At 33.0% G+C, this 13,909-nt stretch overlaps 1 protein-coding gene across 7 annotated transcripts in view; it reads left to right on the top strand.

Annotated features, from left to right (window-relative positions):
- LOC123549944 (carbohydrate sulfotransferase 15-like) overlaps nt 1–13,909 on the top strand; it is a 52,565-nt gene that overhangs the window by 23,945 nt on the left and 14,711 nt on the right. For 5 of the 7 annotated variants that reach the window (XM_053527311.1, XM_053527310.1, XM_053527308.1 and 2 more), the window contains one exon: nt 12,174–12,236. In XM_053527311.1, the coding sequence (XP_053383286.1) occupies nt 12,213–12,236 (24 nt within the window). In that variant the 5' untranslated portion in view covers nt 12,174–12,212. Of the gene's footprint in view, nt 1–4,360; nt 4,514–12,173; nt 12,237–13,909 lie in introns of those variants that run through there. The other 2 variants (XM_053527304.1, XM_053527305.1) reach the window with 2 other exon arrangements.

Below are 13,909 nucleotides of genomic sequence, written 5' to 3'. Positions count from 1 at the left end.
CAATGCGTGTTTCTAATGTCGATTTTAAATCATCAAAACGCTCGTACAGTGACATGTACATCATATTTACATCTGCAGATAACTTGTCGAACAATGATGAGTGCTACTACTTTCGTTAATGCTGATTATATTATTTCTAATGTTTACACATCACATCTTGTTTATAGCAATAAAGCCGTATTAAACTACCTACTTTAACTTGAAATATTCCTACATTAAAACTTTTATTGTTACGTAATGGTTGTTAATGTACTATAAATCTGCCGTTGAACTATAAACATTGACAAGTGTGATAACATAATAACCGCTATGGAATCAAGTAGCTATGTACATTTCTATCTACTAGTATTATAAGTACGTGCAAAGTTTACTTCTGTAAAAGTAATTTTTTTTATCAATTATTGCTATTATTATTTTTTCTAACATAAAGTGTTTTTATGATGTGATATTGTTAGAACATAGTCTTAATAAGTATGAGTCATTTTCAGAATAAGAATGTTTGCCTTATTCGAACATGAATAGATAACAAGGGGGTTTATTACTTGACTAGACAAAACAGTTTCTTTAATATAGACCACACTGGGTTGTCTGTGATTAACACTAGTTTGTTTCCTTATGAAACCCACCATTATACTGGTAGATTTTGTAGTCATTGTAAATTTAAGTTATAAGTCTACAAATTCTTCATACAAGTGCATACATATTCCTCATTTTACTTAGTATGCTTAATAATTGTTAATGGATAGTGACTGACTAAATTAAATAACTTAGTCACATGTTCATCAAAATATGGATTTGACTTCCACACTTAACATTTCAGTACACTGAGGTAACTTTCCCTCACCAGATTCACACACATGTCTGTACTTTTGTAAGTAACCTGGTTACACACACACACGCCAGTATGTTTTAAGTCATATATATATGGAAGATATTAAATAAATAATAATAATAATAATTATACACATAAATCTGTACTGTTTTAAGTAATCTGGTTGCTTTTGATGTATGTATTGTTATGCTTACTGTTTTATACCGGTATGTCTCTTATAATTCTAAAACTGAATGGCCATTTACATATGTTTTTAATGCTATGATGTTTATTTGTATATACTTGTAGTTTGTAAATGGAAGAGACTGAAATAAATAAATAAGAAATAAATAAATAAATGTATAGTAACAACAACAACAACAATAATAATAATGATAATGACAATAATAGTAGTAATAATAAAGACAGTATCAGTTGTAACTTAGTAATGATAATGATAAATGATGATTATCATTATTCTACTTCTTTTTCTTCATTATTATTATCATCATCATCATCATCATCATCATGACGCCGCGACCTGCGCAGAAGTGTGAATTTACTACAAAGAAAATTGAAGTTTGTGGTTTATTTATGTTTGATGAAATATATAAAACTAAATACACGACTGGGCCGCCAGACCGCAGGATTTTCAGAGTATTAAAGTCATCATTTTAGGGCGCCAGGCCGCTGGAAAGTTTCTAGAATAATAATTGCCAAAAGTCATTTTATTGGTCTTTAACTTTTAAATATTTAGTGGTAACTTGTATCCAATAAGTCGCTAGGCTGTTAGAAACATATGACTCATGCTTTCAAATATTTTTGTCTGCTAGAAATTTCTAGCGACCTTGTGGCCCAGAATAATCATTTTCAAACATTTTTTGCAATGAAGTTTACTTTTTTAAAATTAATTGTAACTTGATCCAGAAGTACGAAAGTATCTCGAAAGATATAACTCAGCCTTTCAGATACAATGTAAAATCAAGTCACTTAGTTTTAAAAACATCTAGCGTCTGGCTAGAAAGATACATTCAAACAATCATTTTAATTACTTTTAACCTTTAAATATTAAGTTGTAACCATTCTCGTCCATTAGAGATTCGTCAAAGTCACGAGACGAACTGTACTTTTGATATGCGAGAGTGGCTGTAACTTGTGTTCAATAAGTCGAACATATTTCTCATAAATTCAAACATTTTTAATATGACTTCATTTTAGGCTGCTAGAAATTTTCCAGCGGTCTGGTGGCCTAGAATAATTATTTTTAAAAAAAGTAGTTGTGATGAACTTTACTTTTCATATATTTAGTTGTAACTGATATCTACTAAGTCGCTAGGTTGTTAGGAACGTATTACTAATGATTTCCATTTTTTTAGGATGGAATTTCACATTGACACGTGCGAACGCCTTCGTAACATCTCCAACAAGCGGAATTTTATCAAAATATAAAACACAAAAAAAACATTTAAAGGCGGATATACAAATGACAAATAATGTAAGCGCATTGTGATCTCTTTCCGGACAAACATAAGTATAAAATATAACAAAATTACAAATAATCAAAGCTGACACACCATCCAGGACTAGACTGTCAAACATATCTTCCGTATTGTCAGACACTTCCCGTCACCGACATTAAATTAGTAAACAAATGAAAATAAACAGCTGTTGAAATAAAGGATGTATTTCATTAAGCATAAATAAACCACAAACATAACTGTTTCTTAATTTCTTTGTAGAAACTCTATTCTAATGGGCTCTGCAGATTTTCAATGTTAGGTACATGATTTCGTTGTGCTTTGTTGAGTTTTAACGTTTGTATTCAGTCGAGTCTGTTGGGCCAATCCGCTAGGCCGGAAGACCGCTAACTTTAGCAAGGTATTCAAATGTATGATATGTATAATAAAAAGTATGGAGAAAATAATTAGATGACATTTCAACTGCATAAAAAAATTTGGTAGTGGGACATCCATATCCCGAGGACGACAATTAAAGTAGATGCAATGATATTACAACTACAATCAATTTCACTGTAATTAATCAAGTTTGGAAAGATAAATTGACCAGTTTGACATGCAGATTGTCAAATATCTGTAAATAACTACTTTGTCAAGACAAACACAACACAACTATTGTACAAAACAAATGAACATAACATATTGTTATTACCATCTGTTCTGTACGAAATATTTGCAATTGACTCATGTGCAGTTTTTTTCATTGCATCAATTAGAAAGGTACATTCCGATAAGTTTTTTCTCAAGCTATATGTTAATACCATACTTTAATTGTTTTTATTATGTACTGTTACCAAAGAAATATGTACCAGGTTTTTAATATATCCGCTTTACACGGATTTTTATAGATAAAAAACTGCATAATAGTTTTTTTAATTGATAAAATATATAGGAACAGATTTATTATTTCTTAAATATGCAGAGCTTGATCTTCTTCTTTGTTTAACTGGCAATCAAATCGAGCCATATTAGAATGGGCAGCCTTAGAAAGTGGGTTTTAACAAAACTAAAATCGTCTGTTTGTTAACCGCTTCACTACAGAAAATGTCACACTTTACCCAGGGCATTCCTTGACTTGATCGTCACATATTTTTTTTACATATCACTGATTTCTGACCAGTTACAGCTCTACATTTCCAGTAAAAACTGCATAGTTTAAAGAAGAAAAGTACGTAAGCCTACAATAAAGTTTTAGTGGAACTTCCCCCTTTCCCCCCAAGTATTTACCAGGACATTTCTTTTCTACTCAGATAGCTTTTTTTTCAGAAAATGTTCCTTTTATTATTCTTTCATGCAATAAACTTTGATGCAATAAAGTTGAATATCTACACTTACATGAAAAATAAGTAGTGCCTACTGTATTTGAGGTTGGTATTTTCAGTCACTTCAAAATCATTATTCTGACAGACTGTTTCAACTTCACTGTAAAATCAGCTAGACCAGAACAGATTGATATTATGTGGCTGTATAACATATACACTAGAATAGACTACCACTAGACTGATAATAAATTTATTTCTACATTTTCCCCCTTTTTTGTCGAATACAATGCTATAGAGACAAAAGCCTATTTCAGAGATTTTCACAGAGGAATGCTGTTAAAATTATTGTTATGATATTTGACATAGGATATAGACTGGCTCAGTTCACTACATTCAATAGTAAAAGTGTAAAAAGATATATCATAGTCTAGGGGCTAGTCTAACTCATGAACAGTATAATATATAGATCTACTGAGCTAACATGCATATGACCTATTTACTCTCAGAAGGCTGCTACCTGCAGGAAATCACCCTCGAGAACCTGCATCGTAAGATATTGAAGCGAAAAGTCACTCGTCGCTTTACCTATCAATAGGACGAACTAAGGTGGCAATTATTAGTACGCCATGGCCATTTTTGTTTTCTTTTTGGTAGATGACCAACAGTGAATTTCCTTTCATTAAAAATTTTATCAGTTTATCGAAATAGAAATTATCAGAAAATACCAATAACCAGCGTGTTCGTACAGCGTATACAAAACAGTGAAATTCGAACATCTCGGATGCTGTTATGAGCTTCGTTTCCTGTGATATTATCCTCGGTTATTATTGTAGTGTATTGTCACTAGATGTAAGGTTGGAAAAGTTGTGTTTGAGGAAAACATTTCGGAACTTTTAAGGTACATATATTGTGGTAAAAAGGAGGTAATGTCTTATTTTCCTCTCGTGAAACTAGAACAAAATGCATTTCTGTTTATGATAGATTCGTGCGGTTTTTATGCGTTTTTGTATAACGTCCAGCAGATCTATTTGTTGTAGAAATGAAGGGAAAAAATAGTTCGGTTAAAACCATGAACTAAAACTTTATTTCATATTGGGGCGATACTAGTTTAATACACAATTATCGTACATGTAAAATCTACTATGCCTGCCACTAATTAAGTTTCTCATTGCATTTCTCGCGATATAGATGCTAGAGCATTATGTTTTATATTACTCATTATGTAATATCATGCTACATGTAGTTTCATACTACCGTTAAGTGTATGTCTAGTGTTCATTTTTTTGCCAAGAAAAGGCTATATAATTAACTTTATTTAAGATAATTATTTTTAAGAAAAAAAAATCTATTCTTTAAACGTATAGTATAGAAGTGCACAGCTATCAATAGCGATTGAATTGCTGTTGGCAGAGAAAATTGTAGTTACTATACGTAGGTCAAAACAAGTTAACAGTGTTCGAAAGTACGACATATGAAGTACAATGTACGACTTACTAACTACTAAGTACGACATAAAACGTTCAACGTACGACTTACATCTATTCAGGGCATAAAAACGTTCAACGTACGCCATAACAAGTCCGAAGTATGACATAAAAGGTACAAAGTACGACATACTAATTCCAGCGTAGGAATATAAAATACAACGTGTACTACGACTTGCCAACAGGACATCAAAAAGTACAACGTTTGACATACTAATTCCGACGTAGAAAATAAAAAGTGCAACCTACGACTTATCAAATCCTACACTAAAGTACAACTTTAAACACGACTCATTCACTTCTACATAGAATATGAAAAGTGCAACGAACGGCATATTAACACCTACGTTGGACATAAAAAGTTAAGCATACGACTTACAAACTCTTCATGAACTCTTACGTAGGACACGTAAAATGCTACATACGACTTATTAACAAAACGCGATAACTGTGGCCTTTATTTACTAATACCGGATTAACCCATAACAATGAAATATGGAATCAGGTGGACACACTATATGACAAATATCTTATATCGCAAAACCAATGCAAGTTGCGGCGTGGTCTAGTGGTTAACACGTATGATTTGTAAGCTTACGGTGCTGGTTCGAATACAGGACGAGCTACTTTTTTTTATTTTTCCAGCATGTTTTTACCTGGAGAAGGAATTCATGTAAAGCTATTTATATCATGATTTTCTTGTGCACTTATACTGAGTACTTATTGACATTTTTCAGAGGATCTCTTATTAGAATAGACATTGAATCTATATACATTGCAATAATAATTAAACAAATACATAAATAAAAAGAATGAAAGAAAAAATACAAAAGACGATATAAACAAAAACCTGCAAAATAGAATAAGAACAAATCATTAAAAAAAAGAAGGGCTCGAACCTACACCATACAAACATAAAAAGAATAGATGTCCGACACACTATCCACTAGACTACAAATCTGTTTTGGAATAAAGGATCGTATTTAGAGTTAAGAATACTACAATATACAAATTAACACCACTTATAGGATAACATACCTGCTTTACCTGTTTTTGGATTTTACCGAGTACCGTTAAAATGAAATTATCGCGATTCATTAATACTGAAGCATGTACGCCATAATTTTTTTCTACGTGCATATAACACTACAAATTTCTTAGTTGACAAAAGTTAGTTTCCATAGCGTTATACATTAAATTGACATTGAAATTTATTCAGAAAATTCGTTCTTCTCTTTTCCTTTTTTCAAACAGATATTAAAGAGTAGAGATAATGTCAGGCATGATAAATATTCTATGCCATGCTTGCATGTTTCACCAGAACTTTTTATCAGATATCGCCTACTTCTATAGGCTATTGTATCACAAGTTAATGGAAAAACGTTAGAAATTAATCACATGTAATTAAAATGAATTGCTTGAAAATTGTCTTGGGAATTAGTCTCTTCACAGAATGATTTGCAGTGACTCTGGTAGTTTTTTTTACAAAAACATGACCCAGTATGGAACTAAAATATGGTACCAGATATTCAGATCTTTTGTTTGTTTAGTTGCCTTGAAAATCCATTTCCTTACAAATCTCACATCCACGGTTAGATTTGGTAAAAAAACAATAATGCAAAAAGTTACTTGAGTACAATATTGGCACAAAGGAACACTAAACGACTTACGACAGCTACTGCCGGGAAAAGAAAGGATGGCCTACTGGCGGCCGCGCTACCCATTCCCCCAAATCTGGCGAGTATAGTTCATATTAGACCTAACTCACCTACTTTTTTTGTTTGTTTTCGACTCGCTTCGCTCGCACAACATTATATCACTAGAATTTGTGGCAGTTCAGGTTTGGAGACCAGCTGATAGTCACGATTAAAAATTAGAAAAATTATTTAAGAGATGACTTGCGTCAAATATACGTCAGGTTTAAGGTTTACTTGTCATCAAAATATCAAGGGGGTTTACCCACGGACTCCCTAGAAAGGGCACGCCCAAAACCAAAATCCTGAATCCACCCTCTCCTAATTTTCTCCGGTAGTGTAAACAGAATGCCGTTTAATACTTTCGTTTTACAGACTATAATTGTTAGATATAATGAAATAAGAAAATGCTTTTGATGCTCGAAACACGAATTATAAATATAGCAAAGCTGGGCTTCAAGAAAGTGTGTCGTTACTTTTACTAGAGATGGATAGTGCTGAGGACGATTAACTAGGACTAAAATTGCCGCATACTTTAATAATCTTGACTGAAATCAGATTTATTAATTATGGCTATTTTTTTCAAAACGATATTTTTTTTAGTTTTTCGCCAGCGAATAAATCCGCAGATTCGCTTATTCTGAAGTTTAAGCTCATGCCATATATACCTGTGCTACTATATATAGTAACGAAAAGGGTGCTGTTTTGTCAGCTTTACGAGCGACGTCGAGCGATTGTGCATTTTTTTGCCGGCACGTGCCCGTTATTACTTTGTCATAACGACCCTCCGAACTTAGGGACTACATATTGGTGATTACATACATACGTGATGAATACATATTTACCTACAATGGCCGCTTTTTTGTTGTTGTTGTTTTTGCATAGACTGGCTCCCGTCTGTACGTTTCTCATATATATATGTTTTCTTTATTAACAGTGGGAGTAACTCCAACAGGTTCTTTCTATAATGACATTTTCATTCTTGCTCCTAACACAGGTTTAGCCTTCAGAGAAAAATGTGCTATTTTAGAGCCGAAATGTTTGCAGTAATTATAAAAATGAACATGCAGGCATGGAACCAGGTTATTTTTTGCGTTGTTGTGAGATATGAAATTGCTTATTTGAAGTTAAACAGTTTCCTGCTTTAATTCCATCAGTATATCACTAGGCCTACTGGTATAGCAGTATCAGCTCCTGTTCATTTGAATAAATAACAATCATTTCCTGCGTTCATGTTCAAATATAGCAAGAATGACGTCTTTGAAATGAATGATATATTATGTTTAGAAAGTTGACCTTAGTTTTCAAAGTGATGTTATATTAGAAATAGACAAAATATTTAATTGGGTTTGAGAAGTAACTCCTATAGGTATGTATATATTTAGATCACCTTTTTATAACAAACGCACTGTGTTGACTTTTCTGTTGCATCAAAGGCTATAGTTATTATGTGTAACGTCTGTGTTGATGCTGTGTCTAGTTTTAGGCATCTACCTTTAATGATTTTCATTATGTTCCCAAAGCTGAAATACATCAAATAAAAATGATATGTCAAATGAACACCCAATCTGAATAAATTTGATAGCAAAGATGAGGAGCAGCAAAAGTTCTGAAAATGTTGAAAATACAAATGTAGTATTCTAAATGTTGAATTTGATTCATTAGATAGAATGTTGTCAGACATGTCAGTAGATATCATACCAAATTTTGAATCTCTTAATTTAGAAAATTGTAAAGAAATAAAAAGGAAAAAAATATAAAGGAAGTGTAATAAGAACAAATGGTTTGATAATGAGTATATAGGAAATAGAAAGTTGAAATAACAAAATGTTTCGTTACATTTCAACCAAGTATGATACAGTAGTAGATACTGTCTCTAATGACGTTTATCGAAGAATTTACATATTACTGTAGTGGCATCCAATCAGTTTGGAAATAGTGATGATATCAGTGTTGATTATATTGACCAAAATGTAAATTTGGAACTCACTGATGTTGTTCATTTGTGAAACTGCTGACGAAGAAATGATTTATGCTGTAAATGATTTGAAGAGATATAAATCCTCAGCTGATTTATCAATACCTGAACACTTTATTACCACATTGAATGTATTTTTACCGTATTTGCGAAAAAGTTTGAACAGATTTTTTAAAAATCATGTTTTAACTGAAGAATTGTCAGTATCTGTCCTAATACCAGTAAACAAAAGAGTCCAATAGATAACTTGAGCCGTGCCATGAGAAAACCAACATAAAGGCTTTGCGACCAGCATGGATCCAGACCAGCCTGCGCATCCGCGCAGTCTGGTCTGGATCCATGCTGTTCGATAACAGTTTCTCCAATTCCAATAGGCTTTAAAAGCGAACAACATGGAGCCTGACCAGACTGCGCGGATGCGCAGGCTGGTCTGGATCCATGCTGGTCGCAAAGCCTTTATGTTGGTTTTCTCATGGCACGGCTCACTTGTTTATGACAGTTATAGAGAAATAGTATTATTACAAGTTTAGAGTAAAATATAATACGTGAGTATTTTTAATAAAGGACTAACATTTTTGCTTATGCTTTTAATAAAATCACATCAACACAAGCTGGATTTCATTCTGGATACTGGACGCTAGATAATGGTTTTGTTTTATAAAAAGTATAATATGGGCCGTTCCATGAGAAAACCTATATAAGTGACATGATAATTTGTTATAATTATTCCATAATAAATAGTTTAGAAGTACTGGAAAATCATCGTTTTTGTTATGAAGTTCATGCAAAAACTAGAAACTAGTATATTGTCATTCAGTTATTTAAGGCAAATAAAAATTCTACTATATTTTACAAACAGATGCTATTTGTGTTGTCATGGCAACCAAAGTTCTAAAGCATCCATGCACCATGAGAATATAGAGGTGTATAGATAAAAAGTCCGTGATGAAACCAAAACTATACGATTAAGTTATCATTTTGAACTGTTTCTAAATATTCAAATGTATGCTATTTAGTTAGTGATATGCATAATTTGCCACATAAATGACATGAAACATACATGCCATGCATGCACGACAACGCCATACTGCTTTTATAACGTTCTTAACGTCACGTTTCTAAATGCCTTCGTCGACTTAATTAAAAGCATGGTAAGTCATAAAAGAAGTAAAAATAATTTCTTCAGATTTTCAGGTTTGAGAGATAAAAGAATGTTCATAAATACTTTTAAAATTATCTCAATCTTGATTTTTTTTGTCACTAATACAGATTTTGTCATGGAATGGCCTACATTTATTTCAGTTAAAGCCTGTGTACGAAATGGAACTGTGTGTAGTGATATTTTTGATTGCCCAGTTTTGTTACATCAGGGCTTTTATTCAAGCCCTGATCTTTGCATTGGTTTAAAATGAATTATTTGTTGTTATGGATGAACGTGGTCTCTACGGTATACAATTAACTTCAGATATGATTCAGATCTTAATGTTTATTGTTTGCCGATGATGTTGCCTTGACTACAGATACAGTAAATGGTCTGCAAAAACCGTTTAACATGTACTGTCTAATTATTTCATGAATGGAAAATGTGTGTAAATATTCAGAATATTCAGTGCCTTGAGAATATCTTCACACCCGCTAATGATTGAGCCGGGTCGTTATTTTTGTATAGACAGAAACAGGATATTTTGCTTTCATTGCAAAAATGCTGTCGAAAATGAAGATCATTTTATATTGGTACAAGTATGTCCTTTGTACAGAACACTTCGAGAAAAAACATACCTAAAACCTTCTATAAAAATCAAAATTAATGTTCATAAATTCAATATTTTGTTGTTTTTCAAATACAAGGAAAATATTAGTATTGTAGTTTATATATATAATGCTTTAAAGTTAACTTAGCCCGAGACGGAGACAGTTTAAATTGTGTGTTGTATGTTTTACACATGTCCTGTTTTTTTACATGTGCCTGTTGCATTTATATTTTGTATAAGTTTTAGTGAAAAAAGAGCATTATTTTCATTATAGCGAATATATTGGTCTTGCCTTGACAAGGCTGATAACGGGGCACAGGCACAAAATTACAGATATATATTTATTCTGTCCATTCTTTATTTTCTTTCGACAGGATACATTAACAGGCATGTTTTACATAAATAAATTTTGAAAATATAAAAAAATTATTTTCTCGAAAACAAATGATTTTTACTGACATGAAAGACACAAATACAGTTGAAACTCGGTATTTCAAATTCCAAGGGATCGAGCATTTCATTTCGAGATAACCGAAATTCGGCTTAAATTGATATTGTTTGCACATGCTTTCGGGACGGGACTTGAAAATGTCTGCGAGATAGCCAGAGTTTTAACATAAACGAGTTTGAGATATCGAGTTTGAACTGTAGTTAACATTTTAATTGGTTATCTCTTATAAAATTTGTTGTCTGTAAATGTTTGTACATATATACATACATATGACTGATGGTGAATGGGCCGAAGGCCTTAATCACAATAAAGATTTAAATTTGAATAGTGTTTATGATTCTTGAGGTAGAACGTCTATATAATGTCCTATGAGTTTTAAAACGCATGAAGAAAACAGCTGTTTGCAACATGTTACACAGTACTACACACACACCATGCCTATATATTTATGACATAGTTTATGTGACATCATCTGTTAACATATCGGTTTTATGCTGAAATCCATGCGATGGAATTCAGTCAGTTTCGAATGCCTGCTGACAAATTAAGACACATAGGTATTAAGGAGGAACCATACTATAACATTTTTTCAGAGCCCACGTTATTGACTGGTACCAACAAAAACTGGAAGATATTTTTGCGAATATTATTAAGCGAAAACGTAGAGCAATTCCGATTAAATCATCGTCTGGAGATTCATGTCACCTTTCATTTCATGTATAATTTATGGATTTACGTTAAAAAATATTGCCGGAACAATAATTTCAAGGCAGATTTTGTCCGCGCATATCTAACGTCAAAAGTGCGCGAACTGGTCATGTTTGCGACGTCATGGAAACGTCACTGATGCATTTAACGTAAAAATATACACAGATCTAAATCAGAAATATCTTCCAGTTTTTGTTGGTACCAGTCAATAATGTGGGCTCTGAAAAATAGTTATAGTATGGTTCCTCCTAAAAGACATTAATGCTAGATTGTCCTGCGCGATAATGGTTTAATTGCCCTAAAAGTAATATAATATAATATAATATAATATAAGGAAAAATAATATTTATGCACTTTTTCGGGCAATTAATCGATAATCGCGCAGGTCAATAAAATGTTAACCTTGCTTGTACGTCAAAGTTCGTCAACGGTACGTGCTTTCATTGACTGCCACGGAACAAACCTGAGGTTAATACTAGTATGCACGTCACTAACTTTAATTTATCAATAATTTCAGGTTTCATTAACTATCGAAATGCATTAGATGTGAAAAAGCATGAAGAACATGGCTAGGACTGTGGTAAGTTTGATTTAATTGTGATATTAAAAGAAGGAAAACATTAAGTCTTCAGTCAGTGGAGACGAGTTTTTACCAAATGCACACTCAAGATAATTAAAAACACAACCTCATTTTATGGCAAATATTTCATTCCTAGAAATATTTTTATATACAATTATGATTATTATTGAAATCCGATCAGATATGTGATACTTAAAGCGTAACTATTCTCGACTTTGCACGTACAGCTTGTGATGTAATTTATGTCATACCAAATTCAGAGCGTGCCTTTACCAAAAATGAAATGTTTCATAAGGCTGAAGTCGGTTACAAGATCACGATTCACTATTCCTTCACAATCGTTCCACTTTTCTTCCAAGCTTTACCGCAAAAAAATCGTTATCGACTTTTATTTTTGTAAAAAGATACCTGTGTTTGACTATCGAAACCCCTCACCTTTAAAGAGAAAATATCTTTTTTGCTGGAAATTCTAAAACATGCACAGAATTCACGATTTATGTTTATGTGGGCTGTTTTAAAAAATATCTAGGTGGAGGACTCGCGTGCCATCCTCACATTTATACTTTGTTTCACAGAGTTTAACATTTCCGTGCTTTAAAAAATCTCGGTGGACTATCCCTCCAACAATACTAGCACATTAAAACAACAAAACAATACAATGTTATTGCACTGAAAGTGTCGTTTGAGGCCCCTTTCATGCGCTCAAGAATCTACATTTTGGTTGTTTTTATACGAAAACTATATCTCGGGAGGGGAACTCCGAACCCCATCCCCCACCATTTTTATAGGAGACATTCCATCCTTTTATCTCTCCCTTTTGTGCGTAATGTAAAAATGAGCACAGCTCCTGGTGTAGAAAAAAACTACCAAAATACGTTTCATTCCATGATCCTTAACACATCATAATATTTTATGTACCATTGCAACGCATTTTGTCGCTACCAAAACACGGCCGAATTTTGGTAGTGACTACCAAAATGCGTTGCTACCATTTCTCTTCGAGTGCGGGAGGTCTTGGTTCGCACCTTGACCGCGTCATACAAAAGGTGTGAAAATTGGGTAGTAGTAGCTTCCTCGCTTGGCGCTCAGCATTTGTATGGTGATGTTTAGACGGATTTGTATATAAATAGACTGATATTGGCGATATATTGCCCAGTATGTTATGTTCAGTTGTTTTTTTTGAAAGCTGATATAATGTAAGTGCAAGATGGCGCGTGAAATTTAGCGATAATTTGTCACAGCAGTGTTTTGCTAACGCGTGTATGGCATGTTGGTATGAAATTGTTCGTTTCATAAATGCAGTGTATTCTCAAATTATCAGTAAATTACTATGACCTATCGCATTTTCTCTGGAGTTGCATAATGACAGTATGCGACTTCCGCCCTAAGTATAACGAATGCGCTTTCAGTACATCCTAAGACTTTTACTATATGCTTTTTATAGCAATGTTGGTCGGTTAAAACCGCCCCCGGTTTTAACCAGCGGTTTTAACCGGTTAAAACCGCCCCGGTCAATACTCCCTGAAGTGGTCAATACCGGTCAATACTGGTCGATTGGTCAATACTGGTCAATTAGTTAATACTGACTGTTAAGATATTTTGCAGAGTTTATGAACAATTAAAATAATGACTGTTAAGAGCATTTGGGGCTTGATGAAGGTGTTTGCATGCAT

The sequence above is a fragment of the Mercenaria mercenaria genome, chromosome 16, assembly GCF_021730395.1.
Source record: "Mercenaria mercenaria strain notata chromosome 16, MADL_Memer_1, whole genome shotgun sequence".
Lineage (NCBI taxonomy): Eukaryota > Metazoa > Mollusca > Bivalvia > Venerida > Veneridae > Mercenaria > Mercenaria mercenaria.
The sequence above is the reverse complement of the archived record's forward strand: the minus strand, read 5'-3'. Positions and strand labels throughout refer to the sequence as shown.